This window comes from Herpailurus yagouaroundi, unplaced genomic scaffold (genome assembly GCF_014898765.1).
Source record: "Herpailurus yagouaroundi ecotype Mexico unplaced genomic scaffold, PumYag 164, whole genome shotgun sequence".
Classification (NCBI taxonomy): domain Eukaryota; kingdom Metazoa; phylum Chordata; class Mammalia; order Carnivora; family Felidae; genus Herpailurus; species Herpailurus yagouaroundi.
The window spans coordinates 37,995-57,349 of record NW_024412405.1 but is presented as its reverse complement, the minus strand read 5'-3'; the positions used below and the strand labels follow the sequence as shown (position 1 = coordinate 57,349).

The window sequence follows — 19,355 nt, the reverse complement described above, 5'->3', positions numbered from 1 at the left end:
AGATCAGACTGTCCCCCAGAGCCTCCAGTGGGAACAAGCCCTGCTTATACTGATGGTGGGTTCAGCCTCTAGAACTATAACAGAATAAATTTCTGTGCTTTTAAGCCACTACACTTGTGGCCATTTGTCATGGCAGCCAGAGGCAACTAATACAGGTACCCTGGCTTAAATGGGAAAGGAAGACTCAGGAGTTTAGTGTCAAGCCAGGAAGCTGAACATAGCAGGCAACAGGGCCAGTGTAGTGGTCAGAATGGCCCTGCCCCAGATAATTCTGGGGGTGACTGATTACCAAGTGCCTAGGTTTGAAAAGGATAAACTGCCCACTAGATTCCTGCTTGGTTTGCGTAGTTAAAACCTATGTCAGATCTTGTGAATATAGGCCTGACTTGAGTAACAATCAGGTAGAGACATGTCCCTTCAACCAATTTCTAGACTAGAATAATTCCACAGATCAGAGATCCTCCACCAGCCAGGAGGTTAGCTACACTCGAAGGACCTTGTGAGAACCTACACGTTTGTTATGGGACTTTTCTTTCTGTAGGCATTTACTGCAGATTGGCAAAGATCCACAAGCTTGACTCTGTTGGCAAGGCTGTGTCTCGGTTGGCAAGATTCAGGGGCTAGTATGCTGCAGGAACCCAGCTCACTGACATCTTGGGAGCAACTGTGGAGTTGACTGTCTCAAGTAGAGGACACAAGGGACCAGCATGGGTGTCACCAGTTGGGGTCACTTTAGGGACGGCACTGCTGTGAACCTGAGTAATCTGAGATGACCTGTGCCTCAGTAGCATCCTTCCTGCCCCTTGCTGTGTCCAACACACACATGCTGCCTCAACAGTCACCTCTTTGTGTCCTTGTTTCCTGCTGAGGTGGCTGTCCCTTTAGCTACTGAGATGCCTCTCCCTTGTACCCTCACTTGTTGGAGAGTACAGCAGCTTGAGCCCCATGCAGACCTTCTAATCCCACAAGGCTCCCAGGCTCCACCTGCACCTAAGGGTGTGAGCCACCTGCTATGGACCAGTCTCCCCAGTGCCCCAAGTACCCAGATTCCCCTGGGAAACTCACTCTTCATTTAAGAATCAATTCAGTGTTGGTGCACCAGGGTGGTTCAGTCGGTTAAGCGTCTGACTTCGGCTCAGGTCATGATCTTGCCATTCCCCAGTTCCAGATCTGTGTCGGGCTCTGTGCTGACAGCTTACCTGGAGCCTGTTTCAGATTCTGTATCTTCCTCTCTCTCTCCCTCTCTCTGTCTCTCTCTCTCTCTCTCTGCCCCTCCCCTGCTTGTGCACACACACACAGTCTCTCAAAAATAAACATTAAAAAAAAAAAAAAAGGAATCAACTCTGTGTCCATTCATCCCCTCATAGCACTAGTTTTTCTGTTACCACTCCCCTCTGCCTTTGAACACCACAGAAGCAAGCTGCTTTATTCATTTCATATTCCAGAGCCTAACACTGGTTCTGACACAGAGTAGGCACTTTTCAATGAGTGAACAAGTCAATTCACCCTTTGTTGGTTCCACTCTGGGACACTCTCAGGAAAGAAAAGCATCTGACCATGTGGCCCATGGAGGACCCCTATCAGCTCCTAGACAGGAGGTCCCATGGATGCTCTGCAGCTCTCCTGGGGGCTGCTGCAAACCACAGTCAGCCTGTACAAGTTCAGCCAAGTGGGACACGCCCTGGCTTCCCTCATATCCATGAGCCAGGCCTCTAGTGCCAAGAACAAGGGCTTTCTTTAAAGAGGGAGGAAGGGGCAGCCATGATGCCCAAGGTGACTTGAAAATGCCACATGCACCCTGCGTCCCCTCCACCGCAGCCCGTACTTGCCCTGCTGCTGCTCGTTCAGCAGGAAATCTGTGGGGGGCTCCTCACCTCTCTTGGGAGGGTCATTTCTTATTCCAGGCAGGAGAATCCATCCATGACTTCCAGGTAACCTGCCCAAAGAAGCAGACACACACATTCTGGCACAGGTGTTGCCCACCATGGGAGCCAGTCAGTGGTGGTCTGCTATAGCAGCCTGACGAAGACCTAAGCAGAGAAGGTACAATGTCCCTCTGTGAACTGACAACAGCAGCATATTGGCAACTGCTGAAGCTGGTATGGGTCCATGTTATTACTCTCTCTCTCCTGTGAAAGTTTAAAATTTCCAGTAATAAAATGTTAAAATGAAAATTCATCTCAGATGGGGATTTTTTTTCCAGTTGTTTCATATGTTCACAGACGAATTGAAAGAATACCTTGTCCTCTTCTGTTTTTCATTTTTATGGGTCTAATTGCTGAGACTGTGTTGATGTATGAGGGAGCAGAGGGGTCTTGTTATAAAAATTCCACCTAATTCTTTAAATTTCTTTCAAGTTATACACCAAATGTTCCAGTTATCTATAATCACAAATTACTTCTGAGGGTTTACCATCTGATAATCCTCTCAATCTTACTGAAAGCAAAGACCTGCCTTATTTATTTATTTATTTATTTAACTTTTTTAATGTTTGTTTTTGAGAGAGAGAGAGAGACAGAGCATGAACAAGGGCGGGGCAGAGAGACAGGGAGACACAGAATCTAAAGCAGGCTCCAGGCTCTGAGCTGTCAGCACAGAGCCCGATGCGGGGCTTGAACCCACGAACTATGAGATCATGACCTGAGCCGAAGTGCTCAACTGACTGAGCCACCCAGGCACCCCAAAGACCTGACTTAAAAAAAATTTTTTTTTTTTTAGCATTTATTTATTTTTGAGACAGAGAGCGACAGAGCATGAACAGGGGAGGGTCAGAGAGAGAGGGAGACACAGAATCCGAAGCAGGCTCCAGGTTCTGAGCCATCAGCACAGAGCCTGATGCGGGGCTTGAACCCACGAACTGCGAGATCATGACCTGAGCCAAAGTCGGACGCCCAACCGACTGAGCCACCCAGGCGCCCCAAAGACCTGACTTTTAAAAGGATTTGTTGGGGCGCCTGGGTGGCGCAGTCGGTTAAGCATCCGACTTCAGCCAGGTCACGATCTCGCGGTCCGTGAGTTCGAGCCCCGTGTCAGGCTCTGGGCTGATGGCTCAGAGCCTGGAGCCTGTTTCCGATTCTGTGTCTCCCTCTCTCTCTGCCCCTTGCCCGTTCATGCTCTGTCTCTCTCTGTCCCAAAAATAGATAAACGTTGAAAAAAAAAATAAAATAAAATAAAAGGATTTGTTATTCAATCAGTAGACTCATTAATTTTCTGTTCCTGGGAAGCAGGCACAGAAGAAGACTTTACCAGGACTTATCAAATAACTACACCTGCTACCCTTTCATTCTTAGAGGTAAACAGTTTAATTTGATCTATTCAAGAAAACTTGGTGGGTGGAGTTCACGGCAGTAATTTCAGTACATGTTTGTCAGTACAATATTTTACAGAGAGTTTAAGAAAGCCTTGGATTGTAGATTTAATTAATGCAATTTATGGAAAATAGTCACCATGTAACCTCTGCCAATTAGTCTTTGTTTTTAGACCAATGAGTCAAAATCAGGCTTATTTTCTCAGAAAAGTATAACTTTGTTTTTTGTAAAGTTTATTTATTTTGAGAGAGAGAGTGAGAGAGAGCAAGCGGGGAGGTGCAGAGAGAGGGAGAGAGGGAGAGTCCCAAGCAGGTTTCATGCTCTCAGCGTGGAGCTAGACACAGGGCTCCAACTCATGGACCCGTGAGATCATGATCTGAGCTGAAACTAAGAGTCAGATGCTTAACTGACTGAAACACCCAGGTGCCCCCAAGAGTTTTAAGTAAACTTTACACCCAACATGGGGTTTGAAACCACAAACCAGGGATAAAGAGTCACATATTCCACTGACTGAGCCGGACAGGTGCCCCATAACTTTGTTTTCAATTCAAATAAATGTGAAATTTATGTCTCAAAATGAGGACCAATTTATACAAAGGAATCAGGAACACATCTTGTTAAGAGATTACTAAATGCAGTAAAGTCAAGATTAAACTTATGTAGAGCTAACAGTCTGTTTCTTACTACCTAAGGTAATGCAGTATAATGTGTAGCTAAACTTAGAGGAGTTTGTGAAGCAGAGAATATGATAATGGGAGCTATGTTGCTTCAGTAAATGGCAGTACATGAGTATATGAAACTCTAGTATTGGGCTTTAGGAAGTTAATTTATTTAAAAACTAATCAATAAACCCTTTAATTTTGTTCTGTACTACTACCAAACATTGTACACATATTTAATAGTCAAATATATATTGCTAAAAACGATTCTGCCTGGCAACTAATCTATATGTTTATTTCTTAGTCAATAGCAAGTAGAAATATTTAATTGTATGAAAAATGACTGCAATTGGGAAATAAACTTGATAAAAAACAGATTTTCAGCTGCTATTTCAGCCTTCACTAAATACACTGTTGTTCCCCAAATTCTCCTTTGGGAACCGGCTCATTTGCTCATTCTGTACTCACAATTCTGATTAAGTCTAAAACACATTCATTCTGCTTTTTTAGCCTTTTGGAAATCATTCTGTGACCTCAAGCTCACACCCTTCTCTGTGTTCCTAAACTGTCTCTCAAACCTCCTCCTGTGTGTCCTTGAACTCATCTTATCATTCAGGTGTGTTGCAGACAGACCATGTGATGTGCCAAAGACCAGCCAACCTGTAAGGGAAAGAGATCTTACACCAGGCCTTTGCTATACCAAATTACTGGGTCTTTCTGCCATTTGTTCGCTCACCCAAACCCTTAAATGCCATCCCTCCTCCAGCTTACTACTTAAGAAATGATACAGGAAAATCTACATCCCTTAAACATGAGAAACGTCTGGAAAGTTGTGTAGTCTCATGATACTTTCTGCTTGCCTTGAATTCTGTCCAGAGGAAATCCCACCCGTTTAGAGTGGAAGAGGCTGGGTGAGACCAGCAGAGGCTGCCATCTTTCTGCCCAGCCTCCCCTCTGTGCTTCTCCTCTGGCAAACATGGCTTCACTAATGACAGGAAGCTCCAAAGGTGAAACATGGGCAGTAGAGTTCCCCACTGGGAACAAATGTAATTTTTTAACCACAGACTTCAAGTACTGACTCGGGCTCAGACTCACAAGCCATGACCTGAGCTGACATCGAGTCGGATTTCAGACTGAGCCAAACAGGCACCCCTCGTGGACCACAATTTAAAGAATTGAACTCCTTTGGCTTTTTCTCTGCTTGTTTAGATATTGTTTTAAAACTAAAATTACATGACAGGACATTCCTGCTTTACTACAAATGTGATTCACAATGGGCACAGTCACTTGCTCCTACTCCTGTGTTCCCCAATAGCTCCACGAGGGTGGGCTGGCTGGGCTATGGGTAAGCCTGAGGGCTTAGCATTCATGGTTTATAATGCTGGGTCTCAATTGTGACTGTATTTGGAAACATGTGAGACTCTGGAAAACACCCAAGCCTGTGTTCTATACCCAGATTTCACTGGCCTGGAATGGGGCCCAGGAACCAGTAGTTTTTAAAGCTTTCCAAGTGATTTTTTCTTATTAAAAAAAAATTTAACATTTACTCATTTTGAGAAAGACAGAGCATGAGCAAGGGAGGGGCAGAGAGAGAGAGGAAGACACAGAATCTGAAGCAGGCTCCAGGCTCTGAGCTGTCAGCACAGAGCCCAATGTGGGGCTCGAACTCATGAACTGCGAGATCATAACTGGAGCCAAAGTCAGAGGCTTAACCGACTGAGCCACGCAGGTGCCCCATAAAGCTTTCCAGGTGATTCTAATGTGCAGCCAGGTTCAAAATAACTGATAGGTAGCACGGTGTCCATGGGAAAATGCTGGGTAGCAAAGAATGCCCAATCCTCTACTCCTCAACAAATATTTGAGAAAATGCTACTTCCAGGAATATGACATGCAAGTCTCTGCCCTCAAGAAGAGGGAAACACTCTAGTAAAAGTCAGCAACAATAGGTGTCTAGGAGCCTTGGAAAAGGTGTCTTGCCCAGCCTGGAAGCAAGAAAGGCTTCCTCGGTGAGGAAGTAGTGCCTGGGTTGAGTTTTAAGCAGGACCCAATGCCTCACTTACATGGTGACTTACACTCACATGGTGTGTAGGGAATCAGATGTCTTGCCCACTAGAGCTCCGACATCAGCTATGACTCCAGGGTGGGAGTCCGCCATTGGATATTTTCATGGTGGTTACGTGTTGGCTATTTGTAATTCAGATGTTTGACAGAAAGAAATCCCCAAAGCCCTGCAATACCTTGCCAAGAGGAGGTAAGCCATAAAATCTTCATCCTTCAATATTACTTTCCCTACCAGTGGTGAAAATTCTCATTTGCACAATTCAATTAACGTATGAGTAACAGTGGCATCTAACATTTACTAAGTGCTCTGAGCACTTTATGCGTCTTATTCCATAATAACCTTATGTGGTAGGTCCTGCAATCTATCCCATTTTGCCTATGAGGATAATAACTCACTCAAGCTCACATTCAGGCATGCACACACATATACACACACATTAAGTGATGAAGGCAGGTCTGTCTGGAGATGAAGATGTAGGTCTGTCTGAATGCACAGCCCAAGCTCTCAACCACGATGCTCATTATCCTCAGCAGGAGAGTAAGTGTGTGCTTATCAAGCATTAAAGCTATAATGTCCAACAAAGTAGGTCCTTAGCTTTGCTGGTGCCTTACCTCAGTTTTGTTAACAGTCAGATGGTGGGAGTCCTTGCATGGAGAGGGAGCCTGGCTTCCAGTCTCATACATAATATAGGGCAGGAGAGAAGTCATGGGTTCCTTTTGCAGTTCCACAAGCACAAAGAGTATCCAAGGTCAGGCTGGTTTCTATGCTCACCACTCCTGCTTTTTCCTTCACCAGCAAGAGCAGGTGACCTTTACTCAGGAACCCTGTTCCAAGCAAAGTGCCCTCTGCCTCCTCCTTAGCAGGAGCAAACAAGACTGGAAGATGATTGGCTTTGTGTTGTCACGATACGTCGCATAAAGGGACTCAGCTGGCCAGCATCAGGTTCCTGGTAGCCTTTCACTTGCATGTGTGTGGAAAGTCCATTCACTCATGTATTCAACTAGCATTTATTGAGTGCCTACAATGTGCCAGGCACTGTGGAGTCAGCAGACCCTGTCAGTTCCTGCCTGCCTCACTCTGCTGGCTGTGAATTTGAGATGGTCATTTAGCAGAGCCAGCTCTGCTTGGCAGAAGAGAAGAGCCCCTTCGCACCAGCACAACACTCTGGGGTCCTGCCCCCCCCCCCCCCCATTTTCCCACCTATAAGGGGGCTCGTGAACTGTCCTCAGTTTATCATCCAGTTCTTTCTTGCTGAGGTGGAAAGTCTCTGTCTGATCCACTAGATGAGACATTGTGCTATTTGTTTCCCATATGCTCTATAGCTCATAGGGCATATTGAAAGTTTGTCCAGATTTCTTCCCCTCATTCCTGTATTTTTCCCTTTTACATTTAGTTGATTTTTAAAAGTAAAATGCTTGAATTCTTTATTTCCTTTTGCATGAAATCTACAGCAATTTTCTTTGTGGTTACCATGGGGATCAACATCTTAAAGTTATAACATTCTAATTTGAATTTGTAGCAGCATAAGTTGAATAAGCATACAAAAACTCTGCTCTCTTACAACTCTATCCCTCCCCCTTTACGTTGTTGATGCCACAAAATTACAACTTTATACACTGTATGTCCCCAAACCAAAACTAATTCTTCTAAATGCAGTAGTCTCCTGAGTAATGGAGAAAACAAGACTTGGAGTCACAAAGCCAAGTTACAATAATACTAGTTTTATAATAATTTTTTTCTTTATATGTATTAGTCTCTGAAATCACTTAGCTAAGAAAAAAGTACAGTTACAAACCATTGTTATAATACCAGCATCTATAATTGACCATATATTTACCTTTATGAAGATATTACTTTCTCCATACAGCTTCAAGGTAGTGTCTAGTGTCCCTGCAGGACTCTGCTGAACATTTACTGTGGGACATATCTAGTGGTCACAAACTCCCTGAGCTTTTTTTTTTTTTTTTTTTTTTTTTCTAGGAATGTCTTGATTTCTTCCTCACTTTTGGAGGACTGTGTTTGCCAGATATTTGATTCTTGGTTGACAGGTTTTTTTATTTTCGCACTCTTACTTTGACCCAGTGTCTTCTGGCCTATAAATTTGATAAGAAATCTGCACATAATCTCATTGAGGATCCTGTGTATGTGACGATTTTCTTCTCTCTTACTGCTTACAAGATTCATTCTTTTTCTTTCAACTATAATGTGTTTCGGAGTTTGTAGAACTTCCTGGATGTTTGGGAAGTTTTCAGCCATTTATTTCTTTGAATATTTGCTCTGCCCCTTTCTCTCCCTCTTCTCCTGGGACATCCACAGAGTGTATGTTCGTCTACTTGATGGTGTCCTACAGGTCTCTTAGGTTCTGCTTGCTTTTCTTCAATCTTTTCTTTCTGTTCCTCAGCCTGGATAAATTTCATCATCCTGTCTTTACGTTCACTGATTTTTCTGTTTGCTCAAATCTGCCTTTGAATCCTTCTAGTGAATTTTTCATCTCCGTTGTGGTATTTTCAGCTCCAGAATTTCTTCTTGGTTTCTTTTTAGGTTTTTGATCACCCTGTTGGTATTTCCATTTTGTCCATACATCATTTTGTTGACTTTCTCCACTTCTCATTAGGCCTTTGAGCATCTTTAGGTCCATCGTTCTGGAGTCTTTGTCTAATAGATCTGCCATTAAGTCTTTCTCAGGGACAGTTTCTGTTGAAGTTTTTTCCTTTGAATGGGTCACACTTTCCTGTTTGTCTATGATATTTTGTGAAACACTGGACATTTGAATCTAAAATGTGTAACTGTGTAAATCAGTTTCTCCTCCTTTCCCAGGATTTACTGTCTTATTATTGTATGCTCTACGCTGAGGATCAGCCTGAGGTGTAAAGTGTCTTATGTCTATTCTGAGCCTTTCCTTGGGCATTCATGGCCACTTTCTAATTTTCCCTGTACATGCAGCTGTTTTTCAAAATCCTAGTCTTTAAAGTCTGGCTCCCCAAAGGGGAAAAGCAAAACTGAGGTCAGGGCAGTGGGAGGTGGGTGGGTGGAGTGCTGCCCCTTTAAATATCCTGAAAGTCACTTTAGCCGGGAGGTGGGAGTGGGGTGGGGGAAGGGGATTGCATTAATGGGGGAGATAGAATGAGAATGCCTGTCTGCCTGCACCTCTTTGATCAAAACTAGCAATCAGCAAAGCACAGATGCCCAACATTTGGAAGACAGGGTCCTTTTTACCCACCTTAGTTCCTGTAAGTTGTGGGCAAGGTGCTCACATGGCCAGGGGTGGGGGGGTGGGTAGCTGTCACTGTGTGAAGAGCTAAAATTTACTGTCCAAGTCTTCCCCTGGAAGTTGTGAGCTTTCAAGAGACTGGAGTTCCAAATAGTTACATCAGACAGGTTCTATGAGTGTAATTGTTGTCCACATGGGGGGGACAGATTCCTGGGGTGTCCCACTCCACCATCTTCCCAGAATCCTCACTGGAATTGATTGGCTTTTACTACCTTCTTATTTCACAAGACTAAAACTCTCCCATTTATACAAACCAGGCCCACGACAAGCATTCGCAATAGATTGGGTGGTGATGGAAGCAAAAGTTAATTAAAATTATGCTCAAACCAACTAAGCCATTAATTGGTGAGGATCAAAAGTGTTGACACATCTGATTTCATTCCAATGACTTTTTTCAGTTTTCAGATTTAGTGTAGCGTCTCCAGTCTGGAGAATTTGTAACAAAAATGTTACATTCCTGCACTGAATCAATACTAAATGAGGCCCAATTCAACCTTATAGGGTTTTTCTCCAATTCTTTCTTTTTCCAATTCTTTCTTTTTCCAATTCTTTCTCCAATTCCTAAAACACAATGCAGTTTGGCCAAGACTAGCATTGGAAGGTGGAGGGAAATGTGCCAGGCTTGGTGAGGATAGCAGTTTAACAGGAAACAGAGGGAGCATTTTCTTGGGGAAGAAAAAAATGAGCAGGGGGAGGGTTGGAAGGCTGCTTGAGTAAGGTATGGTTTGCCAATGGAAGATCCTAAGTAACTGGACCTTAAATGTGCAACATAAAAATCAGTCTTGTGGAGACCTTATTTGTGTGTAAAGGGTGAATGGGGGTTGACACTGGAGTCCCCAGACTACAAGCAGTCTACTGCACTAATACATGTACACAGTGAGGTGGCCACAGAAGATATACTGCTGAAGAAACCTAGCTTGCAATAGGTCAAGCAGAGGAATCAAAACCCCAAAATTCAAGCCCAGGTCTAACAGGCGGTAGCCCCAAAAGACATCCAAGTCCAAACCACCAGACCCTGTGATTATGGAAGTTTATATGGCAAAGATTTAGGGCCGCTAATCCGCTGCCTTCAAAACAGGGAGATCATCCTAGATTATCCGGGTGGCTTAATGTAAACGTAAGGGCCCTTACATGGAAGAAGGAAGCAGGAGATGTAGGTGCTAGCAAGCGGGCCACGAACCGACAGAAAACGTAAAGGGAAGGGAACGGATGCTCTTCTGGTGCCTCCAGGAAAGGCAGCCCAGCTGACACCTTGACTTTGGCCCTGTGAACTACAGAAATGTCGGAAAACAAATTTGCGTTGTTTTAAGCAACTAAATTTCATGTCATTTGTTATGACAGGAAGGGGAAACTAATACACTGCATACTCAAAGTTACTCAACAGAAACTGCAAGATTGAGAAATGGGGACAATTTCAGGGTTTTTAAGATCTAGGGATGTAACTCAGCTTAAAAGATGCCCCTCTTCACTTTACGATCCAACTGAAGATCCAACATGGTAAGCACCCTTCTAGGCCTTCATCTAAGACAAAAGCTATAATCCACACCAATATTTAAAACAAAAGGAGTATCTGCTAAAGACACATCACAGTTCATGTATTTAGGGTCAAATTAATGAAAACTAAATAGGCCACCCTAAAATGTAATGGTGTCAGGTCCATGAATGTTGAGCAAAAGATGGTACAATTTTTCGTATTATATAAAATAACTGGATCGAGTTCATTTAAAATAGTTGTAATTACATAGGAAAATAAAATGAACATGTAGGGCTGCATTGATTAGAGTTGGGATGCTATCATATAGAAACCAGAATTATCAAGGTTGAAAAAAAAGGGTATTAGGTTACTTTGACCGGAAGAGGTAAAAGGAAAAAAAAGTGGAAAGCCACAAATGAGATGAGCCAAGAACATAGTGGCTTAGAGGCCAAAACTATTTGTCACCCCCTACTTTAGCATAACATCCTGTGTTACGAAAAAACTCACCTAAGATGGCAAGTCATGGGATCTAGTTGGCTCCACCTTGAGCAAAAGTCTAGGAAGCGTTCTGTGAGAAGTATGCAAGGTCCTAAGGAAAATGTGTTATACATTACACAATTGGTCTGAGACTGCAGGCTTCAAAAGGGTTTCTGGGTGCTGCACATCCTCTTTTCCAGTTGTAATTTTAATCAAGTCAGTATAGATGAGAAAAAGACCACTGTATATCCAAGATATCCCATCTGTCCTACTGTTGGCCTAGAAGGAAAACCCAGTAGAAGCTTGCTCTCAAGGTGCCCAGTGTGAACTGAAAACACCATCAACTACTCACAGTGCTTTCCCTGCCAGACTGTGCTCAAAGAGGGGAGATACCTGGAGCCTGTAAGACCTTCCCAGTATTCTGTAAACACTACCTTCTCGATTGGCACGCTAATTATGATGCTATGAGAAAAAGTGTTCCCTGTTCAAAAATGTCTAGAAACAGCTTAATTAAAAGTAGTCTCCCAATCCTCATGGCACTAAATGTTTCACGAGTCAGCCAGGATGTGGATATTCCACAAGGAGCCTCACCTAGGGTAGCTTCTCCCTCACTTACCTGACCACAGAGCTGAGAAAACACAGCTTAGAAAATGCTTATTCAGACATGAAAATCAGCATGCTGAAAAAAGGGGGTATGGGAAAGAATAATGGAATCTGGGTATTATACAATGAAAATTACACAAAAGAAGACACACATGAAGATACTGCTGACATGAAAGCCTTTGCTTTTAATTTGGTCGATACACATTTGACAAAATATTTTGGAACAAAATAACCCACGAACAGGTACAAGGTATTTACAGTAACAACCGTGGAAAACAGACAATTGACGTACTCTCAAACAGAAACGTCTACTTATAAAATTTTCTACTGTGAATCTGGAAGACTTCAGTTCCTACTCATTACCAGGTCTGAAATCCCAATAGGTGGCGCATGAGGCCCAGGGGCAGAAGTGTAGTTCTGACACATTTGGCAGTTAAGGATCATCTATTGGTGTGAACTCACAGGTAAGAAAAGAGCCAGAATGGAGCGGGGGGTGGCGTCTGCCCCTGGTCAGCGCAGTGTGGAAGAACCCAAAGGGAACATCTAAGGACAAGACCTAAGTCTAAGTCACACTCATCTTTCCCAGTCTCCTAGAGGAGAAGGCTGCAAATATTTTCAAACTTACTTGACCCCTCTTCTTTTAGCAGAAAATCAGCAACCCTGAGACTCCAATTTTCCATGACGTAAAAGCTAATAAACATCTAGAACTGCTCAAAATTCTAACTTTATATGATCAAATAGGAACTTCAAAATAACTTTTATGATCTGAAAATAAGGAGAGAAAAAATTTCATGCCTAATTGTTAAACATTCCAACTAATAATTTCCATTGTCTGAAGTCAGTTTCACAAAAAAAGATACACTTTATTAGATGTTTTAAATCGAGTACAACTTGCTCTGGATTAAGTGGACCGCCTACATCTTCATATTATTCAAATACATTTAAAGAAATTAGAGAAATCTTAATCCACCTGGAATATAGTTACGAATTTATTAACTTAACAAGACAGCCACATAAACAGAGGCCATGAAAAAAAGGACCAAATGCTTACCCTTTGTAACACTACTGAGACAAACACGGTACATCATACACATCAACATCTACCATTCCAACTATGCTACTTAACTAGGCTTTACAGTTTCAACAAACAACTCTGTAGATCGTATATCCACGCCAAGTGTAAAAATCAGATTTGCTGCTCCTCCAGTGGCTGTTCAAGAGCTTCCATTAGCTTTTTATTTGCCTCTTCATTATGCCGGCTTTGACAATGAGTTAAATGTTTCTTAAAGCCTCTTGGGAAATTTGATTCAAAATTACAACGTGGACATTTAAGTAAACTTTGCCCATGGGCTGCTACATGATTTTTAAGGAGAGATTCCAAAAGGAAAGCCTTTCCACAGATTGTACATTTGTAAGGGCTGTGAACATTATGCTTATTAACCAAATGATGCAAAACAGCACCTTTTTTCATAGCTCGACAGCAACAAATTTTGCAATAATACTTTCCTTTTCCACGCTTCATATATTTTGCAATCTCTTCTTCAGAGATAAAAGCCTCTTTTTCTTCAGTAAATTGTAATACGTTTTTGGACTGCTCTGGACTGGTCATGTCCATTTTGTTCTCTTTACTAAAATCAATAGATTCCACATCAACCTGCTCTTGATCGCTGCTTGATTCTTGGCCCTTGCTGTCTATCACATCTAAATCTGCTTTTATATACTCACTGCTACTAAGCTCGGCATCTGAGTTCTCTTGGTTGTCTTTCTTGAGCTTCTTTGAGGAAGGAAATAAAGTGTCTTCTAAGAGTTTCTTAGGTGTAGCTAGTAGGTCTTCCTGAACCAAAATATCACACTTTTGATCATCTATGGCATCTGTCTGTAGGTCATCACCAAGCTCAACTGCCTTCTGGGATTCTGAGAAGATAGCAGACTTGGGAAGTTCCGAGAAAAGGGCATGTTTCCGGGGCTCTGGAAAAAGAGCACGTTTTCTTGGTTCAGGAGAAGCAGGAGGGGCTGTTTTGGTGGGCTCAGAAAACAGGGCAGGTTTTCTAGGTTCAGCATCAAGAGAGAGAACAGGCTTCCAGACATCAGAGGTGGCTTTGGGGGACTCAGATGGTCCAGGTTTCCGGGTCTCAGGGAAGATAGGTTTCTGAGGCTCAATAAAAAAGGAAGACTTCCAGAGATCAGGGGAACCACCACGGGAACTTTTCTGGGACTCAGGAAAATCAAGTGAAGCAGGAGAAGTTTTCCGCTGATCCGGAGATAGCTTCCAAAGCTCTGGAGACCCTGAAGGTTTTCTGAGCTCTGGAGATCCCGCTGGACTGCGGATCTCTGGGGACAATGGTGGGCCTGGTTTACGAAGCTCAGGAGATAAGGGAGGTCCTGCTTTACGAAGCTCAGGGGACACTGAGGGAATGGTCTTCCAATGTTCAGGTGACAAGGTGGGAGTTGTCTTTCGGAGTTCTGGTGGGCCAGACTTCCACGACTCAGGAGATGCGGGGGGAGACTTCCAGGAACCAGGTGAGACTGATGAAGACTTCCAAGATGCGGGGGACACAGAGGGAGCTGGTTTCCATGGTCCAGGTGAAACAGAAGGAATTGGCTTCCAAGGACCAGGAGACACAGCTGGAGCAGGTTTAGCTGGCTTCCAAGGTCCTGATGATGCTGAAGGACTGGATTTCCAAGACCTTGGGGACCCAGGTGGCCCTGGCTTCCAAGAACCTGGTGACACAGCTGGGGCTGGTCTCCTGGGCTCTGGGGAGGCAGCAGGGAATGGCTTCCAAGGCTCAGGAGATTCCGATGGGGATGGCTTCCTTGGCTCAGGGGAGACAGTCCGGGCTGGCTTCCGAGACTCTGGAGATGCAGTTGGGGAAGGACCCCAAGGTTCAGGGGAAGCAGCTAAAACTGGTGACTCTGGAGAAGAGGCTGAAGGTGGCCCCAATGTTTCTGGGAAATGGGAGTGTTTCTGGGGTTTGGGATTAGGAAGAGTGGCCTTTACTGGCTCAGGAGATAAAGGAGTAAGTTTCTGTGGTTCTGGAGAAGGAATAGGGATTGGTTTCTGAGATTCAGAAATAACAGGGACTGACTTCGGAAGTTCAGGAGAAGAAAGAGAGGCAGATTTTGCAGGCTCAGGAGAAGGAAGAGAAGGTATCTGTGGCTCAGGAGAAACAACAGGGCCAGGCTTCTGAGGCTCCAGGGAAGTGAGAGGAGCAGGTTTTGGGGATTCTGGAGACAAAACTGGGCCAAGTTTCTGTGTTTCTATGGAAAGGGAAGGTATGGGTTTTGGGAGTTCTGCTGAATTAGAGGGTATTTTCTGGTGTTCAGGAAGAGGAGGGCTCTTCCCAGGATCTGCTTCTTTGCTTAGCTGAGTTTTTGGTTTCTCATTCCACTTCTCTGGGCCTGCGTGTTTGGATGTGATATGATAGTACACATTAGAGTACATCTTGCTGGTGAAGAAGCATTTATGGCAGTGGAATAGCTTTGCACTTTTCTGGTAAAATATCATTTTACCTAACCCACCAGCATCCATTTCATCACAAAATTCTGGATGGATGGTGCCCATGTGGATTTGCACATTTTCATAATCTGTGCCTCGGAAACTGCAGTGGTCACACTCCAAACGTGCTGAGGGCTTGCGGAGTTCCTGGAATACTTCCATTTCTCTTTCTGTTACAACACACACGATTATATTCTTTGAAAACTTTCAATAGTGCTGCAATAAAGTAGAAATTAATTATTTTCAGGGAATATAATTTTAAATAAAATGCTGTCCTAGAACTTTTCATTCTATAATTGCTTAATTTTAAGTCTAGAATGGTATGTGCATTTATCAGATAATATCTCAACAAAGATTTTGAAGAGAAAAGGTAGATGGAACTAATTTTTTTTTTTTTAAAGTAGTGGAGTCCTAACACAGGGCTTGAACTCATGACCCTGAGATCAATACCTGAGCTGATATCAAGAGTCAGATGCTTAAATGACTGAGTCACCCAGGAACCCCGAGATGGAATTAGTTTTTAGCGGAGCCTCAAAACTGCTTTTACATATATCATCTCATTTAATCCACCTAACACTATGACTCAGTATTAGTATTTTCATTTATAGATGAAGAAACAGGTTCGGAATGGTACCTTACCCATGTTCTAGACTACCAGTGACCCAAGCCTGACCCACCCAGCGTGTGCCTTACACCTTGACTCTAAAACTCTGCATCAACAAGCTGCCAGCACATAAAGTTGAGCAAACATCAAAATTAAAGGTAGGCAATTTAAGGCTGAGCAAGAAAACTAGATCCATTTCAGAAAGCACTCATTAATCTAAAATTATGAAAAGATGGCTTTTTAAAAATATCAACACATTTTATAATATTTTATCCATCCTAATATTTTATTCTTTCATTTAAGATTAATTATTTTCTGTCCCCTGCTTTTCTAGGCACTTGGGTTTAAAGATGTGTCTTGTACTATGGTGCTAACATTAGTTGCACAGGTAAGTGTGAAGGGCAACACAGAAAAGGCTGTCAAGGAAAGAAGCTCCAGCGTAGATCCTGAACGATGTAAAGGAGTTTGCTTAGCAAAAGGGCAATTCAGATAGAGGACATCCTTGAAGCAGGAACTGGCTTGCCAGTAATTATGACTTTTTAAAAGTTTAAATAAGCACGTTTTCTAGGATGGTGAAAAGTAACAGAAGCTCAGAGTTAGAAATATACTCATTGGTGCAGAACAAGATATTTACACAGTATCACTTGCTCTAAGACTACACAATCTCTCACAAAGACATGCTACACAAATAGGATTCTAAACACAATATTCTACAACCTGCTTTCATTTAAGTAAGAGCAGGTGGCTCGAGAACCAAGACCAGGCTCCTGAGGCTTCAGGTAAAGCGAAGAGAGAAGCAGGTTTTGGTGATTCTGGAAACAGAACTAGGCCAAGTTTTCATGTTTCTATGGAGAGGGAAGGCATAGGTTTCAGGAGTTCTGCTGAATTATGACGATCATTTTCTAGGACATTTTTACATAGAGGAAGCACTATATTTCCTTGTACATATCTTGAATATGAGGGTGCTGCTGAAGGGAAAATTCCTACAAGTGAATTACCCAGTTCAAAGGCTCTTTGCATTTAAAACTGATACATTTCACCCACCTCTCAGAAAGTTACAGTAGTATTGCACACCAACCAACAGTTCAGGGGCAATTCCCCAATCCCTCAAGAACACTATTATTAACTTCTAATCTTTGCTACTTCTAGGGTGAAAACTGGAGTCTCATCATCGTTTTAACGAGCTGTTCTTTAATGAGAAAGAGTGAACATTTTCCCTTTTTATTACACATGTGTATTTCTTTTGTAGGGTATGCCTTGTCCTTTTAATTATCTGTAGTCTTTGCATAAAATAAATCAGTCCTTCTACTGAAGATATGTTCCTAGTTTATCATCTCTTGACTTACGGTATGTGTGTGTGTATGTGTGCATGCGTGTTTTCACACACAACTGGTTCACATACAAATGAAAAACTTAAAGGTTTTCCTTACGACTGTTTTAAATCATGCTTTCCCACTCCATTACTTTTAAAGCAGTCTACATATTTTTCTTGTGATTTTGATGGTTTCATTCTATTTTTTTTTAACATTTGTATTTTTACTCCATCGTGCATAAGGAGTGGGATAGTCTATTTTTTCAGCTTATTTTTTCACCCCAAACGGACAGTGCAGTTGTCTCTGCAACCCTTTTCCTCACTGATGTGTAATGTTCCATTTAGCATTTACTAAATTTTGTGTTTATGAATCCATTCTGAACTCTTTTCCTTTTTTTCCTTTTTCTTTTTAATTTTGTAAGGTAATCTCTACTCCCAACGCGGGGTTCAAACTCATGACCCCAAGATCAAGAATCCCACGTTCTTCCAACTGGACTCTATCCTATTCTCCACCGGCTCCATCTGGTGTGTTCTTCTCAGCATGGGAACCCAACAACTGCTAAAACAGATTCTGTAACACATACAGTTTATCCAAATGGATCACAAAGTCTTTTCCCATTACATTATGTTCCATCCTTTACCAAAAGTACCAGCCACTCCCCAGGACCCACAATGTGCTCTGTGCTAACAGTGATGAAGGGTCAAAATGTATTCCTTCCATGTTACTGCTCCTCAGAAAACAGTACACACTTCTTATGTCCACAGGATCCCCCTTTAATAATTTCAAAAACATTCATTTAAAAGACTTAACAGGGACGCCTGGGTGGCTCAGCTGGTTAAGCATCCGACTTTGGCTCAGGTATGATCTCAGTTTGTTGAGTTCAAGCCCCGCACTGGGCTTTGTGCTGACAGCTCAGAGCCTGGAAGCTGCTTCAGATTTTGTGTCTCACTTTCTCTGCCCCTCCCCAACCTATGTTCTGTCTCTCTCTCTCAAAAGTAAATAAATGTAAGAAAAAAAAATTTTTTTAATAAAATAAAAGACTTAACATTTCTGGGGCACCTGGGTGGCTCAGTCAGCAGCTCAGGTCATGATCTCGTGGTTAGCAAGTAAAACATGTAGAAAGAACATGCAGGCTAACCTCAGACCCAATGTTTCATAAAACTAGAACAATGTTAAAAGAATAGGGAAGATTTATCTTAATAATCCTACCTGGCAATAAGCGGCCCTAATGAACAGTCAAGGGATGCTCATATTAAATAATGGGGGATATCACATCATTGTAGTATAATATTCCCTATGTCGTATGTATTATGACACAGAGGTTAAGAGCTCAGGCCTGCTGGGTTTGAGGGAGTCCTAGCTCCACGATACGGCTTCTGTTAAGTTGCTAAACCTTTCTATGCTTCAGTTCCCCTAAAATGAATGTGATATTTCGTAGCATGTTCAGAGTTAGCACTCATTGTCAGCTATGATTTGTTATATTAGAAACTACAAGAGTACCCTCTAACAAATACTTCATTTCTGGTAAATAAATATTCCCAAATGATCTTGGTAACTTTATGACTGACCAACACACAGTATCTCATCCCAAATATACTCAGGTCCCACTCGTGACAGGAAGAGGCTTTTTACTTCCATGACTTCAGAAGCTTATTAAACAAAACTATGGAGACTTTTCCCATCTTCTCAAGAAACTGGCATACAGCAAAAGTATCTTACTTAGCGACCCCTCTCCTTTCTTTCCCTAATACAGTCCCATCAATGAAATGATTTTATTTCCTATATGCTAACTCACCAACTTTTACCAATACTAACTCATAAAACAGAAGTTATCAACAAACCCAATAAGTGTACAATACGGGGATCAGATTATGAACTGTAAGGGTATAGAGCATTTCCTTCTACTACCACAGAAATGACTGAGCACAATATTCTATTGCCAGGAAGGTTTTACCAAATGAAAAAGAGGATAACACAAAAGCACAATGCATAAATAGACATCTCTGACACAGTGCAACAGTAGAGAGCTGGTCCCCTCTTCAGCCACGCCCCTGGTCTCGACTACTACCTAAGTCCTGTGGATCTTTT

The 19,355-nt window shown here is 42.6% G+C and overlaps 1 protein-coding gene across 4 annotated transcripts in view; it reads right to left on the bottom strand.

Moving 5' to 3' along the window:
• CHAMP1 (chromosome alignment maintaining phosphoprotein 1) overlaps positions 1-19,355 on the bottom strand; it is a 45,683-nt gene that overhangs the window by 21,496 nt on the left and 4,832 nt on the right. For 2 of the 4 annotated variants that reach the window (XM_040486978.1, XM_040486979.1), the window contains one exon: positions 12,014-15,566. The exons of the other annotated variants lie outside the window; for them this stretch is intronic. In XM_040486978.1, the coding sequence (XP_040342912.1) occupies positions 13,041-15,512 (2,472 nt within the window). In that variant the 5' untranslated portion in view covers positions 15,513-15,566 and the 3' untranslated portion in view covers positions 12,014-13,040. Of the gene's footprint in view, positions 1-12,013; positions 15,567-19,355 lie in introns of those variants that run through there. 4 annotated transcript variants of the gene reach the window in all.